This window comes from Pantherophis guttatus, chromosome 2 (assembly GCF_059756535.1).
Source record: "Pantherophis guttatus breed Tessera chromosome 2, ASM5975653v1, whole genome shotgun sequence".
NCBI classification, from domain to species: Eukaryota; Metazoa; Chordata; class Lepidosauria; order Squamata; family Colubridae; genus Pantherophis; species Pantherophis guttatus.
Window position 1 is genome coordinate 125,929,639 of NC_142064.1, and position 19,400 is coordinate 125,949,038.

The 19,400-nt window shown below is 42.3% G+C and overlaps 1 protein-coding gene across 7 annotated transcripts in view; it reads left to right on the plus strand.

Annotated features, from left to right (window-relative positions):
• The first annotated feature begins 5,188 nt into the window (after positions 1–5,188).
• The window catches only part of PPP1R1A (protein phosphatase 1 regulatory inhibitor subunit 1A), a 112,123-nt gene continuing 97,911 nt past the window's right edge, over positions 5,189–19,400 (plus strand). For 3 of the 7 annotated variants that reach the window (XR_009621810.2, XR_009621811.2, XM_034419301.3), the window contains exon 1: positions 5,203–5,441. Coding sequence is in view for 3 of the 7 variants with exons in the window: in XM_034419301.3 (XP_034275192.2) it covers positions 5,361–5,441 (81 nt within the window). In the remaining 4 variants the exon portion in view is untranslated. Of the gene's footprint in view, positions 5,442–19,400 lie in introns of all 7 variants that reach the window. The other 4 variants (XR_015732385.1, XM_034419303.3, XM_034419302.3 and 1 more) reach the window with 3 other exon arrangements.

Sequence of the window (19,400 nt, forward strand, 5' to 3'; positions counted from 1 at the left end):
GTAGCCATAACTCTTTAAATGTATAAATAAATGATGGTTTTACAAAATAGAGTAAAATGCTGTTTTACTTTCTACTTTATTCCACAGCAGGCTTACTTTTATATACTTTTCCTATATACAGCCTGATATTTTTTTTTCTGACCTAAAAAGCACCAAACACTGATATATCTAGAGGTTGCCAAACTACCTATCCCAACATTCCAAACCGCTTCCCTATTTATTTGTTTATTTCCTTAGTTTATTTATTCACATTGCACTTTTGTTTTTACAAATCACTCAAGTGGCAAACATATCCAACACACCAGTAGTGGGTTTCAAAATTTTTTACTAATGGTTCTGTGTGTGTGGCTTGGTGGGTGTGGCATGGCTTGGTGGGTGTGGCTTGGTGGGCATGGCAGGGGAAGGATACTGTAAAATCTCCATTTCCTCCTGATCAGCTGGGACTTGGGGGGGGGGGCAGAGAATAGATGGGGGCAGGGCCAGTCAGAATTTTTACTACTGGTTCTCCGAACTACTCAAAATTTCTGCTACCAGTTCTCCAGAACTGGTCAGAACCTGCTGAAACCCACCTCTGCAACACACCTTCCTCCTCCTATTTTCCCCACAACAACAACCTTATGAGGTGAGTAGGACTGAGAGAGAGTGGCAGGCCCAAAGTGATCCAGCTGGCTTTCAGATCTAAGACAGGATTTAAACTCACAGGCTCCAACTTTCTAGCCTGGTGCCTTAACCACTAGAGCAGTGATGGCGAACCTTTTCAGCACCGAGTGCACAAACCGGAATGCCCGCGTGTGTGCTGCCCACCTGGTCTTCTGGTTTCCAGCGTGTGCATGCGCACTGGCTAGCTGGTCTTCGGGTTTCCAGGGCTCCGGCATGCACAAAAATCAGCTGGCTGGCATGCATGCGCACACCGGAAACCAGAAGAACAGCTGGCAACGGCTCTGCGTGCCACCTCTGGTACGTGTGCCATAGGTTTGCCATCATGGCACTAGAGCAAACTGGCTTTTGGCTGGAGTTTCTGAGAGGAAAGAAAACGACCTGCACTGAAAAGCAGTATAACATGGATAAGCAGATACACACAATGTTGTGATTTGTTGAAGAACAGAACAAAAAATGTCACCGAGCATGGGGTTTAGGTTTTGTACTTTCCTTCCTAAAGCAAGTACTCAGTCTTGGCACATATAAATCAGTGAGGTTTAGTTAAAATCTCAGAAATGTGAATACATGATTAGGAGCTAGTTTTCAGCACTCACGATTATGCTTTCTTATGGGTGGGGCCCAGTCATAAGAAAAATATAAGTCAAAAGAAAAATACACAGATCATTTAAATGTATAATTTAACATTTATGAGCAGGCAACTTTCCTTTTTAAAAAATTGCATAATCTTGATTATGGGTAATATATTCATTTTACATGTATCTTCTAGTGCTAAGAAAACATACAATTAAAAGATGTGTTGCTGCTTTTCCACAGAATTCATCATCTACCAAGCCACTTCGGCACATTCTGTTTTTTCACTTTTTCCATGTAAACCCCCACATAGACAATTTCTTTTATTTTTCAATTTCACATGTAGAAAATCAATTTATTCCCCCATAACATTAAAGCCACATCACTTTTGCAATAGCTTGAGGACCTTGTTCCAGATCACCCATTGCCAATATCATTACTGTATGCAATGAAATTGTGCATGCGTTTACAAAGTCTAGTGGAATACTCTTTGCAAAATGTTCGTGTGTAATATATCAGGCTTTGTGTGTGTGTACACACACACATACGCATATATATTCTTTCTTCTTTCCCCATTTTTGCAATTTTAGGTGCTCCTTTAAAAAAAGCTCTTAAAACTTAATGCATATTTAGTATCAGCGACTGTGTGTTGTATTGCACAGTCATAGTGACAAATATGTTTAGACAGTAAGAGTCTAAAAAATAAAAAAGCAAAGAGTTTTCATCTTGTTCAAATGTTCTTTCATTTGAAAGCCTGCGTGACTTCATCCCATAAGGTTGATGAGAAAATAAATCTACATAGAGCAATTAAACAGTAAGCGCAAAGAAACTGCAGTGTTGGATTTCTGCTTTGTTCAATTGATTTTGAAACTGCTCCTATCCTTCTGTGCTGGAATGCCCATCTGAACTTCCTTTTAAGGAATGGTGGTAATTAATATAATTTGGGATATAGTTTTCTGCCACCTAGAAAACCACATGAATGTGTTGAATATAGGCAAATTTGTACCTGTTTAGTAATAAAAGATGCAGTAATCACATGGAAGCTCTTCAGATGTTTCTGAATTACAATTGCTAGCATCTCTTGCCATTAGTCATAGTGAGAGCAAAGATTCCCAATTTTTGCCTTACTGTAGCCCTAAGTACATCCAGTTAAGAGTAAAATCCAGTAAATGCAATTTTCTTTCAAGTGGAAATAAGTAGGATTATATTATAATAAGGCAATTATTGATCTTCTGCCTTTCTTTCTCCACCCCCACCCCCCATTCTGCAGCTGCTTACAGTATGTTTTTGATTTGAAAAATTTGTTTTTAGAAGCTGTTCCATAGAGAAAATATTGTTACAACTAGAACTGCATGTGTGTGTGTTTTCCCCCCAGGCAAAATCACTCAAATTTAAGTTACTGTTGATCAACAGCTTTTCCTGGAAAATGAACATGCATACTGAGTTCATACATCCATAATTTTTTTTTAAAAAAAATACAGGTTGTTTTGTGCAGCCCCAAACCCTATTTTGGTTTCACTCTGCAGTGTTTATTTTTGTGTGTGTAGGGGTGGGTGGGGATTGAATCTAGAGAGATTAGAAGGTGGAATACACACATCTTTAAATAACTGTCAATAACAGCTATCAGCACATGAATTGACTCATTTCAATGTGTGAAAACAAACTGTAAGAAATGAGTCACCATCAATCTGTGCCTTTCATCCCAGCAAATATGATCCCTTTTAAACCCAAATGAGAGCCTTTAAAAAGAGACAGTGATCCTCGATGACTGTGTATCTCTGAGCCCACCTTGCATTCTCTATGTAAAAATTATTGGAAGGGGGTCATTTAACCACCCACGCCACCCTATGAATCCACAGACTTCATTTTGTAATTCCTTTCGATAATCTGTTAGTCAGCCAGAATTATTTTAGCAGATAAGAAAGTCAGGTTTCTGTCAAACAGCTAAGAAGGGTCAGGCTTCATCAGTTAAAACCACCAAAAAATTTCAGACATGTAATCTGTGCTAGAAAATATCAAAAACATCCACAAACAATCCAGTAAGAAACCAGGTTTTTATTATTCATCAAGAAAATGGGATACTTGTGTCCATGAAATTACCAGAAATTAAATTTGAGAATTTTTTTTTCTTTTCTAGCTATTAATCCTCAGCCCTATACATGTTACCAATTTGCCTTTATTTATCGATTTGTATTGTACTTCCCAATTTCTGTAGTGACCTAGGCAGCTGATCAGAAGTAGATTCAGTATATTCTTTTTTTTATCCTGGAACTCAGAAGCTTCCTTGACTATCCCGGATTTGTTTAGCTTTAACTTTAACAGGACTCAAATTAATGGTGCTGTAACACAATTATTCTCATCCAGAAACAGATTCCAAACCACATTCTCTGCACCATCGCACTGTTCTTGATATATGTGTATCTGTCACTTGATGGCTGCAACGTCATGTCTTTTGGTAATGCTAGACACAACTGCAATAGCTGTAAAATTGTACAGACTGTAACTTCCCTGTGTTTCCCTGGAAAATTAAATCCCAACATGCTAGTTCCTGCAGGTATGTTGTTCCAATATGTTCTCTTCATTGCAGCATTCAATGTAAACAAGTGTTTGTCTATCTATCCCAAATACAGAGCCTTTCAATAGACCTGATGCATATATAAAGTGTAATAAAAATGAGGATTCTATGCTCGTCTGAAAACATTAAGTTTCATCCTGGTTCTTATTTCAGTTTCAGAAGTTGCTTTTTCTGTGTGTTCAATGATAATAATAATGGGTAACCTTCTTCAACGTGTTGTCCTCCTCTAATATGTCACTGCTGGCATTTTGGGAGTTCTAATACAATTTGGACCCCATGTTAAGCTACAACTTCCATTATTCCCAGATTGCATTACCATTATAGGATGGTGGGATGGGAATATAGCTCGGCTAAGTGTCAGATTGTGGAAGGAATTTCCGATGCCTTCCTTATTCCTTCTCTAGTATTTATTTAGACATAGGTACCTGTGTGTGCCAGCTACTCCACAGATTCCACTCCACAGATTTTCATTCTAAAGACGAAACTGTATTCACCCATTTCCAGCCCTACACCCTGCAATAGCAATTGTCTCAGTTAAAACAGCACTTTTGCCTGAAAAATCTCATTGGAAAAGAGTTTTCACTGCGATCCTAACCATTAGCAGGGAAAGCGGGTGGGGGTATCCAGTTCGTCGGGGCTGCTTCTGTTTGTTCTCAGCTACTATTGCCCACTTCAGGGTATTGCTGATCTAAAGATCTTACGTCGTCTTTTGCCAGCCTTCTGGCTGCTTCAGTGTGCCAACTTGCTAAATTGCAAAAAAGAAGTGGGGGAAAAGCTACGAAGCACACGGTCAAGTCCGCGTTTTGCTTAGTCAGAGGTGGAACAAGGGAAGGGTTTGGACCGATGGCGCGGAGGAATCTCGCGTTTCCTCAGGGAGCTTGGCTCAGGGACGAATCGGCAGAGGAAAGCTTGAGAGATTTGGCGTTGTCAGAAGGCAGATCGCGCTAAGTAACTGAGATTGGGTTTAGAAAAAAAACAAAACAAAAAACAAAGCACATGGAGGCTCAGAGCCATTTCGTTTACAACTGCAACGCCATCCGGTATTTGGCGATTCGGAGTAAGCCCCTCTGATTTCAGCGAGGCTTACTCTTAGGTAAATATAGGTCGACTCGCAGAAGCAAAGCAGGTGTAAAGCTTCGGAGGCCCGAGGTCGGGCGCGTCTGCTGCTTTTCTCTCGGCGCTCGTCTTTGTGAGGGCATCGCTCCACATTACGGCTCCCTCAGGGCGCCCCGCGAGCGCGCGCCTCCCTTCGTCCCATTTCCACCCCCCCCCCCCCCGCCACCCCGCGCGCGGTGCCTTGTATGTGTATATCTGTGTGGGTGCGTGTGTGCGCGCGCGCGCGCTTGTCTCGCAGGGAGGGGCGGGCGGGCAACCTGAGCGACCAATCGCAGCGCCGTTCGCGGGGAAGGAGGGTGCGAGAGCGCCCTGGGTGGGAAAGCGAGCGGCGAGGCGCCCGCAGACCGGACGGGCGAAGGGAAGAGCGAGCAAAGGTATAGATATTATCGAGCGCGGCTGAGTGAGCGCCATCGATTTTTCCCGGGACGACGGAGCCGGCATGGAACCCAACAGTCCCCGTAAGATCCAATTTACTGTCCCGTTGCTGGAGCCTCATCTCGACCCGGAGGCAGCGGAGCAGGTTAGTTAGCAACGTTCGGGAACACCGACTTTTTTTAGGGGGGATATAACCCCCCCCCCGCTTTCCCCCAATGACAAGTTGAACGGAAAGTAAACCTCAGCCTGAGGTTAACCTTGACTCGGATCTGTTTTCTAGGTGGGTTTTCTAATCTCGGGACATCGTCCTGAAGAAATCGTGTAACCCCCGGTCCCCCTAAACACGCGTTTTCCCATGTATTTCCAGTGAGATTCATTGCTAGGGAAGCGTGCTAAGGACAGACGCTGGGCACATGCGGAACATCATCATCTGATCCCTGAGAACTGATTTAAAGTATCTGCTGCACTCCTAGCGTGTGTGATCTCTGGCGGATTTCCAGAACGTCCGTTTTGGGGTTAACCTCCAAATCTGCTAGTTTCCCCCAGAAAGCCCCCTTAACAGAATCTGCTACAATAGCCTCTTTCTTGTTGTGTTTCCCAACTACTAGCTTAGAAAATATTGCTGACTTTCATACTGGAGGTGACATTGCCATCTTGGTTAGGATCGATGGTTGAGAGGCAGGCTTAATCTTTGCCAGTGATGGGACCTACTTTTGGGTATAGTTCTTTCTCCAGCTGCAGTCTTCCCTGGCGTTTTATCCAGGTTAAGCATGTTCTCCCTATTCTGATGCTCCCTCCTTTCCTCACCCAAATACCCAAGCATGGCAACATAACAGACTTCACCTGGTTCAATTAACTCAGATTTTCTGGATTCACACAATCATCATCAATTCACTAAACCACACCTTAAAATTAACCAAGGTAGGCTTGGTTAAAGACAAAGCTGGCCAAAATTGACTAGATCATGGATTGCTTGGGACCCCTGTATGTTGATACAAGTATGTCGTTGGGAAATTGGAGCTCCCCGTGGACAGCCCTGATATATTGGGATTAGGCTTCGCCAACACTGTAAGCAGGAAATAGCTAGCCAGAGGAGTTTCTTCTGGGTTGCGGGAGGAAGGGAGATGGTCTGATCACCTTGGCATGTTGTGGGGGTTGGGGCTGTCAGATGTAGCAGGCTGCTTCCATTTGATCAGAAGAGCTCAATCGGGGCTTATTTGGGGAAATACATTGTTCTGTGACTGTAGCCAAACTCCCCTCTTCTACACAGTTATTGCAAGCGTTCAGAATTCTGAGCTCCCACTGTTTGTGCCCCAGAACTGTCACTGTTTTTTAATTTAATTGACCTCTTGCTTTCTCTGGCTCCTCCTCTACTACTACTTTCCATAGTACCATCCTCTGGAAAGAGAGAAAGTAGTCATGCCCGTATCCCTGCTGTGAGGAGCTTCCCCTGCAGATGAAGCTGCTCCTTATAAATCCGGGCTGTCTTTTTCCCCCCCTGATTTACTGATACTCTTGTCTCCTGTTGGAAGCTCTTTAAGGGAACAGAGTTGTCTTCCCTAATCCCTTTCCCACTTCCTTTTCATTATGTTACATATTGATTGTTTTAGCTTTGTTGCAATTTCATTATTAGGTTCTAATGAGCTTGATTTTGTTGCTTAGCTTCAAAATGGATACACAGGAAGCCATATGGGAATAGTTGGGAGGGGAAAAAATATAATCCAGGGTCTCTCCAGTGGTGTTCAATTAACACCTCTATAATGTGCAGCCTTCCCGGTTCTCCTGCCCTGCTCTCCAGCTCTTGGGATAAATAGTAAAGTTGTTTTTTTTTCTGCTGCAGTATTTTTTCTTTTAGCTCATTGATCCACTTCAGTGGGTAGAACTTGCTGTCCTATGCTGGGCATGTGGCTCCCCTGAGCAATAGTCACCTTTATGGATTAAGTCATCTTTAGGAACCCCAATCTACTCTGAATCTCCACATCACTTCAAGCAATAGCAGTCGTTGGAGGAAGGCAGGGAAACCTAATTGCTCAGGTTAGCTTGAGCCTGCATTTGGAATGACAAGCTGTTGCTGATACATTAATTCTGTGTTCTAAGCTTTAAAAAAAAAGAAAAGGAGTTAAAATCTCCTTTGAGTTGAGCTTGACCTTTTATAACCTCATAAATACGTCCATGCTGTTTTCTTCATAACAGGATGGAAATCATTTGCCATTACCTTCTTCTGGCACGTTACAAAAAAAAAAAAAAAAACTGGTCTAGCCTGCAGCTGTGGATTTCCTGCATAGGAACTGACTGTATGCTTGGTCCAAACAAGATGGAGGGTCAGCTGTGACAGGTTTCCCCATCTTTTCACTTCACCAGCTTTCTTGCACAGGCAGACCCTGTCAACAAGGGACAGCTCAGAGACTTGTTTCTTTCTGGGAAGTATCCCTGAGGAGAGTTTTTGAGAGAAGCTAATAAAAGCTGACCTTTACAACAAAAGAGACCAAAAATCTCCTCAGTGCTTTCATCTATAGGTAGAAGAAATCAAAGTCTTAAAGTAAGCCTGCTTTACATTCTTCTACCTGAAGAAATCAAGACTGCCCTGGCAAAGGCCCGTTGCTTCTTTCATCAGAGAACAGAAAATTCTAAATTCTAAATTCTGTCCTTAAGTTTGAGTACAGTCAAAGGAGTTGGATGGTTGGGAGTTGGATTTCAAGAAAATCTGGATGGGCTTCTTCCAGTGTAGACAGTCCTGGGCTTAGATTTTTTGATTTAGCCAAACCCAGGTTCAAGTGATTCTGCTACTTTACCAAAAGCTTACCCTCCTCGCCAGGTTACCATTTTTCCCCCTTTCCTTGAGTGAACATCTTGGTCACCATGATTCTTTACTGGTCCCACAGCCTGCAGTTGCCTGGTCCACCACCTACCACCCACCTTTTCAGAGGTGTGGTGATTTGGCTAAGATGGACTGGTTTAGCTTTGGATGACAGTAAGAGTAGTGAGAAGCATTTGTTGGAAATGAAAGATTGGTTTAGGCATTCTTGCCCCATATTCTGATTACTTGGAGTTTGGTGACTCATAACTGTGAATATGTGAATTGACTATATTGAGAAATGAGGAGTCCTTGGTGCTCTCTGAGCTTGTTTGTTTTCTTGCAGATGTTTCATTACCCTAACTAAGTAACATCATCAGTGTTGAGCTACAAATATTCTCCTTCATAGGTGTATTGAGAAACTTTGGGCCTTCAGTCACAGATGCTTTATATTAGGTATAGGCAAGTGGCACATTCTTCAAAGGTAACTGTAAGATGGGGAGACATAAGTATCAACCTGCACAGGGTTGAATATAACTTGGAGTCTGAGGAGAGGGAGGGGAGGCAGGAGGGGAGGAAGGAGGGGAGGAAGGAGGAGAGAGAAAAACTCTCTGCTTTATGGCTCCAGACTAATTCTTCAAGCAATGAATGGAAAACGTAATGTGGCTACAATTAGAGGAAGAAATAGGGTTATAAATTTCATTACCCCCACCCCACCCACCCCATAATTCAACACCAGTTACCCAAAGCACAAACAGAGCCTCTCATTCTATCTCTGATTGGTCTGTTATTGATCTGCTGGCCACATTGCACAGTATATGCTGGATCTTGCTTTTTGCCTTTTATTTCCCGGAATTGAACTAACTTTCTTGATTTGCCTCTTTCTATGGAATAGCATGGGTGGTCTCGATTTGAAGCAGATAAAGCACAGTATGTAGTTTTTTAATTTTAATTTTAGTTTAGTTTTGCTTGTCACTGAGCCAGCTGAACTATCATAGCTTGGATATTGTGGCTTTGTAGAAGTTCCTTCCAAGTGGCGTTGGAGTTGTCAGCAACCTGGGTATATATTAAACTGTTACAGAAAGCCAGCACTCTTTTAAAATATTGGAAAAAGGGATGCTGAGTGAATCAACTTTGATGAATTTCTTAGAATAAACCAACTGTTTGTTTTGAATGTCATCAACTTCAAGCAATTCAGCCTAGGGCTCCTTCCCTTCTTCTGGTTTTTGACACTTTTTATTAGAGATTTCAGGAATTGAACCCAAATGTTTCTGGAATTGGGATTAGTGTTCTACCAAGGTTTCCGGGGGAGCATGCCAAGCTACAATGAGCATGGCAAAGACTGAAGAACCAATGAATTACCCAGTTTTTCAGAAAGAGAAGACAGAAGACCACTTATATATGTTCCTGAAGGCTCGTTCCCTTTATCATTTAAATTGGACTCTAGCGGGGACTAAAGATTCCAGGCAAAAAGAAAAAAAGTGTACACCTACTTTTGATTTTGATCAGTATTGGAATTTACAAAATGACACAACACATTATAATATTTGAAATATTAAAGAATGGAATACATAACAGAAGTCATTTTGAATGGAAATACAAGTGACAGGCCTGGATAAGGGTTTTTTGCTGGATGAACAAAAGAAACTGACTCAAGTTTTAAAATTTAAAGGGGAAAGGGTAATGACCTTGATGTCTTTTTATTGGATTTACAAAGGAGGCTTGTTAAAAACCTCCATCAAAGAAACCTATGGGGTGGAACAAAGAAGAATTGAAGAAAGAACATATTCTATGACAATGAGATTATCATTAATCTTTTAAGATTTTTCAGAAATAGAAATATTAAGGTTTTTCAGAAATAGAAGTAAGAAATATAAAGTTGGTTTATTTGATCAAAGTTAAAATAAGACATAATTTTATAAATTCTGGCAACCAGAATTTATGGACCTTTTGCTGGCACCAGATTGAAAAGTTGATATCTTATGGACTTCTTTATCAACAAGGAATACAGGTTATGACAGACCTGGGCATTTTACAGCCCAGGGGCCACATCTGGCTCACGGGCTGTCCCACTCCAGGCCACAGCATTGGTGGCATCAGTGCTTGAGTGTTGGCTACGTCAGGGGCAGGACATTGGTGTGGGGTTGGCAGAGGGGATGGGCTGGCATCCCTAGAGGGGATGACACCAGGGCAGCGTCAGGGGCAGGGCAGCAAGGGCAGCCCTCCACAACGGTCCCAGTTTCTCATGTGACTCCTTGGTAAAATTAATTACCCACCCCTGGGTTATAGGTTGAACAGATATCCTTATCCAGGTCTGTCACTTTATATGAACCATGGGGGCACAGTGGTTAGAATACAGTATCGCAGGCTAGGTCTGCATTCCACTGCCAGGAATTCTATCCTGACCAGCTCAAAGTTAACTCGGTCTTCCATCCTTCCGAGGTTGGTAAAATGAGGACCCAGATTGTTGGGGGCAATATGCTGACTATGAAAACCACTTAGAGAGGGCTGTAAAGCACTATGAAGCAGCATATAAGTCTTAGTGCTATTGCTATTGTTGTCTGTTTGTAACTTTAAAGAGAGTGTGAAGAGCTACAAAACTTATTTATACAAGTTGTGATGAAGTGACTACGTTTTATATATATGTGTGTGTGTGTGTGTACACAAACACATATACATATACAAATATACATACACATGAATATTTTCTTTATCTTACTCTTTCCTCTTTTTCCCCCTATTTCCTCTTTGTATTTTATACTTTCTTTTTATTTTCTTACCTTGAATTGACTTTAAGCAATTTACAAAATTAGATAAACAACAAAATGGCACATAATAATCTAACCATACCTAACCATTGTTGATACATTCCCTAAATCTAGAATCATTTCTGATTTGTGACATAGATATTCAAACCTAATCGGTATTATTTTTCCTTGAAAACTCTTTGAAATAGCTAGTAAATAAGTATGTACAAGCTTCCTGTAAAGCTTCTTGGAATCAGACTGGTCATAAGAGAAGGTTCTCACACAAATACTGATTTCTAAGTTCTCATTCCCAATAGGTGGGAAGTCCTAATATAATCTTTTGGCTAGCATAGATTGGTTGATCAGATTCTGTTTGGAGCAGGAGTCTCCAAGTTATTTGATCTTTATTATTGGCAGTTTCCAGACATCTGAGATAGTGCAAAGACCCTGCATACAAGTGCACTTGGTTGGATCTAATACTCCTGAACTTTCAGTGAATGTGCAAGAGACTCTACATTTACGTAGGCAAGAAAAACAAAATGCACAGGTACCGTATATGTGGTACCTTGCTCAATAGTAGTAACTGTGAGAGGGATCTTGGAGTCCTAGTGGACAACCATTTAAATATGAGCCAGCAGTGTTCAGCAGCTGCCAAAAAAGCCAACACAGTCCTAGGCTGCATAAACAGAGGGATAGAATCAAGATCACATGAAGTATTAATACCACTTTATAATACCTTGGTAAGGCCACACTTGGAATACTGCATTCAGTTTTGGTCACCACGATGTAAAAAAGAAATTGAGACTCTAGAAAGAGTGCAGAGAAGTGCAACAAAGATGATAGGGGACTGGAGGCTAAAACATGAAGAACGGTTGCAGGAACTGGGTATGTCTAGCTTAATGAAAAGAAGAACTAGGGGAGACATGATAGCAGTGTTCCAATATCTCAGGGGCTGCCACAAAGAAGAGGGAGTCAAGTTATTCTCCAAAGCACCTGAGGGCAGGGGAAGAAGCAGTGGGTGGAAACTAATCAAGGAGAGAAGCAACTTAGAACTAAGGAGAAATTTCCTGACAGTTAGAACAATTAATCAGTGGAACAACTTGCCTGCAGAAGTTGTGAATGCTCCAACATTGGAAGTTTTTAAGAAGATGTTGGATAACCATTTGTCTGAAGTGGTATAGGGTTTCCTGCTTAAGCAGGGGGTTGGACTAGAAGACCTCCAAGGTCCTTTCCTACCAGGGATGAAATCAAGCAGGTTCTGACAGGTTCTGGAGAACCGGTAGCGGAAATTTTCAGCAGTTCTGAGAACCGGCAAATACCACCTCTGGCTAGCCCCAGAGTGGGGTGGGAATGGAGATTTTGCAGTATTCTTCCCCTGCCATGGCCACCAACCCACACCACACCCACCAAGCCACACCCACAGAACCAGTAGTAAAAAAAATTGGATTTCACCATTGCTTCCAACTCTGTTATTCTCTTCTCTTCTCTTCTCTTCTCTTCTCTTCTCTTCTCTTCTCTTCTCTCCTCTCCTCTCCTCTCCTCTCCTCTCCTCTCCTCTCCTCTCCTCTCCTCTCCTATCCTATCCTATCCTATCCTATCCTATCCTATCCTATCCTACTTTCCAGGTTAGACAAATCAAGCTTCCAATTATTGGTTCTCATCTGATCCCAGAACCAATGTATCTGAATTGGACGAAAAGAAATCAGTGTGCTAATATCAAGGGCATTAGGCTTAAGGATGGGCCCCTTTTAGAACAGCACACATTTTTACGTGACTTCGTTCACCTTAGTCTTCTAGCACCACTTCTTGGAAATGGCCTTCCAGGCAGAAACGGAACTGCTGTGTCATGATGGTCTTGAAACTTATCTCAGAAGCATAGTTGGCATGAACACTTTCGTAAGAGAATTAAACGTTTCAAAGAATAAACGATTACATTTCCTCTGCTCTTCTTTGGCACAGAACACGGTGCTGCCAGGTGTTTATGGACTGTAATTCTCAGACTCTGAATTATAGGAATGGGAATCTCAGCACATCTGGATCACATTAGATTGCCTAACCCTTGTCATCTCACAATGAACAGGATACTTTCTGGGACAGAAACCAGATGAGAGATGATCATCAGTGCATTTAATGGTATTTATTTATTAAGAAAATCTATATGGCCGTGTGACTCATGATGACTCTGGGCAGCCTATAGAAGTGATACCCCAAATATAAAACCCAATAAACCTCCACCCCTCTGGTGAAAACCATCAAACAGGCCACCTGATAGACTCGTGTCACCCTGGAGCCCCAGGCCCACTAACAAACCCATGTCTCCAGGACCTTTCAAAATCTTATCTCTGCAGGGAGCCAATCTTATCTCTGCAGGGATAGTGTTCGAGGGGGAAGGCCCTTCTTCTTGGTCCTTAAGAGAGGGGACCTGTAATATGCCCTGCCTCCCCACTCTGGTGGGTTAGATAGATGTATTTCAATCAGAATAGAGCTGGAAGGGGCCTTGGTCTTCTAGTCCAGCCCCCTGCTCAAGCAGGAGGCCCTATACCAGTGATGGCTAACCTTTTTGCTGTTGTGTGACAAAAGTGGGGGGAGCACGGGGGGGGGTTTGCACGCACATGTGCCCACACCCATAATTCCATACCCCACCCCTCCCCGTGCATGTGCACACAACCCCCCCTGCACCCAATTTTGGGCCTAGCAGGCCTACCTGAAGCCTCCGGAGGGCGAAAACGGCCTCCCCCACCCCAACCCCCCAGAGGCCCTCCAGAGGCTGGAAACGACCTGTTTCCCGACATTCAGTGAGCCCGGTAGGCCCGTTTTTCGCCCTCCCCAGGTGCCAGAAGCTTTCCTGGAGGCTGGGGAGGGTGAAAATGGCCTCCCCCCCCAGGAGGCCCTCCAGAGGACGAAAATGCCCTCCCAGAGCCTCCACATCAGCCCTGTACTTACCTGGCATCCAAAATGGGCCATGTGGAGACTCCTGGGAGGGGAGGGGCGATGTGGGCGAGGCCAGCTGAAAATCAGATGGCCGGCACGCACATGCACGCTGGAGCTGAGCTAGGGCAATGACTCATGTGCCCACAGATATGGCTCCATGTGCCACCTGTGGCATGCGTGCCATAGGTTCGCCATCACAGCCCTATACCATTTCAGACAGGTGTCTGCCCAGTCTTTTCTTAAAACCCTCCAGTGATGAAGCACCTACAACTTCTGAAGGCAAGTTTTTAAAATATATAAGCTTTAGAGTACTCAAAAAAAGTAAGTCCCAAAGGTGCTTTTTCAAGAGGCAACTGGAAGAACTCCAATTGCCTCTTGAAAAAGCACCTTCGGGACAACCATGACCTAGATGACTGAGAATCTCCATAATCAAAAAAGGAAGCTTTATCATTGGTGACAATCTATGTAGAGGATATTTCCAGTTCATCAGCCAAGGACAAATGAGTAGATTTTATCTGGTAAGAATGTGTTTGTTTACTGTTTTTCCACCACGATCCACTCTGTGAATGGAAAGAAGTAAAAGGCTACAAATCAGCCAAAAAAAAAAAAAAAAAAAAAGGAAAGGAAATAAAAATCAGATATCCAGAATGCAGCATCAACTTTTTGTGATGCTTAATTCTTAATCATTTTTATCTGGAAGTCAGATAAAATGGAGGCTATTTATTTATAATCTCTAGGAAATTGGATTCGGTACACTACTAGCAGGCAGGGCACTATGCTTTCAGAAGGCAGGCACCCAACTGTTGCAAAATAACTGGCAGCCCTTTCAGCCAGGCTGAAATAGCAGGGGAAAATCATATTTCAGGGCCATATGATCTCTTGGGAGCAAAAGGGCAAGGTGGTGTAATAAACCCAGTTTCCAATGGTTATAAACATATTGACCAACTACAGCAAAAACTGAAGATTTCAAAGAGCAGTTTTGGCGGGAGCCTGGGGAAGAGTTGAAGGTAATTCCCAAACCACCTAAGGAAACTCATTCTTTCTGCATCCCATTAAAGAGAACTCTTAAAATCTATAGAAAGCCATCTAAGTGCCAAAAGTTAATAATAGCAGTGGTGACATTAATCCATGCAATAAAAGAGGGGGTGGGGGGTGGGAGAACGAACGTCACAGACAAAACTGACAATCGTGTCTCGATATAACCTTCCTGATTTGCCTTCCTTGGATTGCATATATTCCGAAAGAAATAAAGCTCCAAAAATAAAATAATAATAAAAAAAAACCTTTTCTTGGTTTCCCATTATCTGCTGAATCTGAGCCCTAAGGCAGGAATTGGAGACTGTTGCTATTTTCCCTGCTATTTCTTAAGCCTCTGCTGTTTTCAATTAGCATAATTTTTTAATGTAAACCAAGGTTCTAGCCCTTATAAAATATATAAGAAGGAAATGTGTATGCAAATTCTACCCAGCTGTTCAGTAAGAATTATAACTGCTGGACATTTTCCTGTGTTGTAGCCAATGAATACGAAAATCTGATAATGAGTAACAGGTGCTTAGCATCTTAAATTGTTTGAATGCATTAATTTTCTTTTTTGAAAAAAGTATATTATTCAGTTTCTGGTATTTAAGAAGAGCCTTGGTAGCACAGTGGACTAAAGCACTGTTATTAACATCTGCTGCTTGCAATTACTGCAAGTTCAAATCTCACCAGGCTCAAGGTTGACTCTATCCTTTCAAAGGTAGGTAAAATGAGGGCCCAGATTGTGGGGGCAATAAGCTGACTTTGTATAAATATACAAAAGTATGAAGGCTATTGCTTAATGCATTGTAAGCTGCCCTGAGTCTCCGGAGAAGGGCGGCATATAAATTAAAGCAAAAAAATAAAATAAAATAAAATAATGAAACATCATCTCCAGTGCTAGCTTACAGTTTAGAGTTAAAGCCATGGTGGTGCAGTAATTAGAATGCAGTATTGCAGGCTAATTCCACCGGCTGCCAGAAGTTCGATCCTGACCAGCTGAAAGTTGACTCAGCCTTCCATCCTTCCGAAGTTGGTAAAATGCAGACCCAGATTGTTGGGAGCAATATGCTGGCTCTGTAAACTGTTTAGAGAGGGCTGTAAAACACTATGAAATGATATATAAGTGCTATGGCTAATGTCTGTGACCCACCCAGCATTCTGGATTTCAACTCCCTTCAAACTAAAGCAGCATGCTAAAAGTATAGGTCTTGTAGACACTGTAATCCAGCACATCTGGGAGATAACAGGATTCCTTCTTTTCATGTACAGTTTTTTTTTTACAGTGTTTCCTCATCTTTTTAGCCTCTTTCCATCCTTCTGTGGGATTCTTTATTCCCCTTTGTTTTAGCAGTATTATTACAAAATGGAACGATTTCAGCCCAAAGGACTACTTTGTGACTAATTAGCAATGAATGTAGAACCAACCTAGAACTAAAGAAAAATTTCCTGACAGATAGAACAATTTTTATTTATTTTTTTTTAAATTTGATTTATATGCCGCCCTTCTCCGGAGACTCAGGGCGGCTTACAATGCATTAAGCAATAGCCTTCATTCTTTTGTATATTTTATACAAAGTCAGCTTATTGCCCCCCACAAACTGGGTCCTCAATTTACCTACCTTAGAAAGGATGGAAGGCTGAGTCAACCTTGAGCCTTGGAGAGATTCGAACCAGCAGAAATTGCAGGCAGCTGTGTTAATAACAGGGTGCACTAAACCACTGTGCTATCAAGGCTCATTGATTGATCAAGTGGAATGACTTGGCTCCAGAAGTTGTGGGTGCTCAAACACTAGAGGTCTTCAAGAAGAGATTGGACAATTGTTGATTTGAAATGACGCGTGCCGGAGGTGGCATGCAGCGCCCTCTCTGATGGCACGCAAGCTGTCGCCCCAGTTGAGCTCCATTGCGCATATGCGCGTGCCTCCCGCTGGCCAGCTGGTCTTTGAGTCTCTGCTACGCATGCGTGGGGGGACAGGGTGCTTGGGGGGGGCATGTGTGCATGCGTGGGGCAGGGATGGGGCTCATGTGCATATGCGCAGGAGGACGTGCCACGTGTGGGGGCTTCGTTTTGGGTACTGCATTTTGGAGGTTCGGGTGTGCTTTGGGCACTTGGTCCGGAAAAGGTTAGCCATCACTGGTACAGGGTTTCCTGCTAGAGCAGGGGTCAGACTAGAAGATCTCCAAGGTCCTTCAAACTCTGTTATTCTATAGGAAGCTTTTTGTAATCTTGCTCTACCTCCCCACTAACAATTTATAGCATTTTCTAGAGTCATCCCATCTTCACTGTGTCAAAATAATAGTAATGAGGACAGGACAATGCTGTGAAAATACTGTAAATTTCAGAAAAGGATTCCTTGGCAAGTGTATCTGCTGGGGGTTGAATAGTGAAAACTATGCCATTTATTTACCCATTGAGTGAGATGGTGTCATAGGCTATGGCTCAAGGCTGTTAATAGATACAATAAATTGAGAGATCTGAACTCTTCTCCTCAACAGAACAAGTTAGTTGCGCCAGATTAAATCTTGCCGCTTTCAGTAAAGCAGATAAAGTTTGAACCTGATTATCTTGTAAATATTTTGAGTGTTTTGCATTCACCCATAAATGACTCTTTTGTTGAATCTTCTCCTTGCCACACCTGCTCCCACAGATGCATATACCAACATTCACTTCTGCAAATTACTTACTCTATATAGCACAGTACCATAATACATCAGGCACCTCAGTGCCAGGATTAAACCTGCCCATCTGGTAAGTATCTCCCTCCTTAAGAAGAGTTTCCAACCACCACTAATGAAAATTAGGTTCAAGTCAGTGGTGAAATCTAATTTTTTTTACTACTGGTTCTGTGGGCGTGGCTTGGGCGTGGCAGGGGAAGGATACTGCAAAATTTCCATTCCCTCCCTACTCCTGGGGGAAGGATATTGCAAAATCTCTATTCCCACCCCACTCTGGGGCCAGATAGAAGTGGTATTTGCTGGTTCTCCGAACTGCTCAAAATTTCCGCTACCGGTTCTCCATAACCTGTCAGAACTTGCTGGATTTCACCCCTGGTTCAAGTGCTCTCAATGGTAGCCTTTTCAATAGGAACTGTGGCAGCACAGTGGTTAGAATGCAATATTGCAGGCTAATTCAGCTCACTGCCAGGAGTTCGATTCTCACCAGCTTCTAGCTGGTTGACTCAGCCTTCCAGCCTTCGGTAAAATGAGGACCCAGATTGTTGGGGGCAATATGTTGACTCTGTAAACTGCTTAGAGAGGGCTGTAAAGCACAGCGAAGCAGTGTATAAGTCTAATTGCTTTCGCTATTGCTTTTCTGTTGTGGCCTCACACTTTATTGCTCTCCAGTGCTGGAAGATTGCAGACCCCTCTTCCTCACAAGAGTCCTAATTCATTAATTTTTTAACACTAATTACTAACCAGAAGTGTCCATCTTGAAGGAGGTTTGCATGTTATTTTGTACTGTTTTATATTTTTAGTCTGTTATGATTAACTTAGGGTCTCCTGAATGGGTCAGTCAGGCTATAAAAATATCTTCTCTGGGTCCTTGTAGAGATCAGTTGGGAAAAGACTGAATTTTAAATGCTGCCAGAATGTCACTCCTGGGGCTCCAATGCCAATATTCTCTTTGATTCCCACGCAAAACACAATTTCCTGAAAGTCTTTCTCTCAGTCAGCAATATCCTTAGGTAGTGTCTTTCTGTGTAACCATAGATAATATAACATGTGGTTTCTTGAACAATACCCAGTGTGGAAACATTATCTTTTTGATCAACGTATCTACATTGCTCTTCTCCTGCTCCATATAAATCTTGAAGGGCATTTCAGAAGAATTATTCTGCAAATAAAATGGTGCCAGACAGAGGAAAGTTTCCTGTAAAATCCCAGCCCATTTTCTTTATTACGAACTTTGACCAGCCTTTACAATGAAAAAGTTACAGTAAAAAAAGAGAAAGAGTTTAACACAAGAATTTGTTATTGGGAAAGGGGGAAAAATAGGGCAATAAAACAATGCATGTAATTAAATGTTTTGTGCACTTGTAAAACTTTTTGAAGATATTTGGCCACCTGGTCCGTGAGTGTGGTGTTAGCATATCTAAAAAAATAATAAACATAAAATTTATCTGTATGGTCCTTGTGTTTGGATGATTGGGCTAATCAGTGCACATAATAGGCATCATTAAAAGGGCACCATATAAATTCATGATTGAGAGTTTCTACCTGCCTGCATTCACAAAAGCAAAGTCTCTGCAAATAAAGAGTCCCATCTTCCCATCAGTAGAGTTGATGGCTTGGCATCAAAGTGGTATCTGGAAAAGATCCATCTATATTTGCTTAAGATTAAATTATATAGATACCCCTCACTAAAGAGCTTGTGACTGTCTAAAATTTGGTGGTAGAATTCAGGGGCACTGGTGATACCATTTTGACAATCAGCGTCCCTGTTTCTCACTTTTACTATTGATTTGGCCTTCTCCAGGGTTAATTGGCCTAAATATTCAGGAGAGAAGCCAAAACTGCAAACTTCTCCTATATAGATAGGTGCCAATGGGGTTGTTTAATCGTCTGACAGCAGCAGAGAGACCGGGCCTGTGGTTCCAGAGCCAGAAAAACC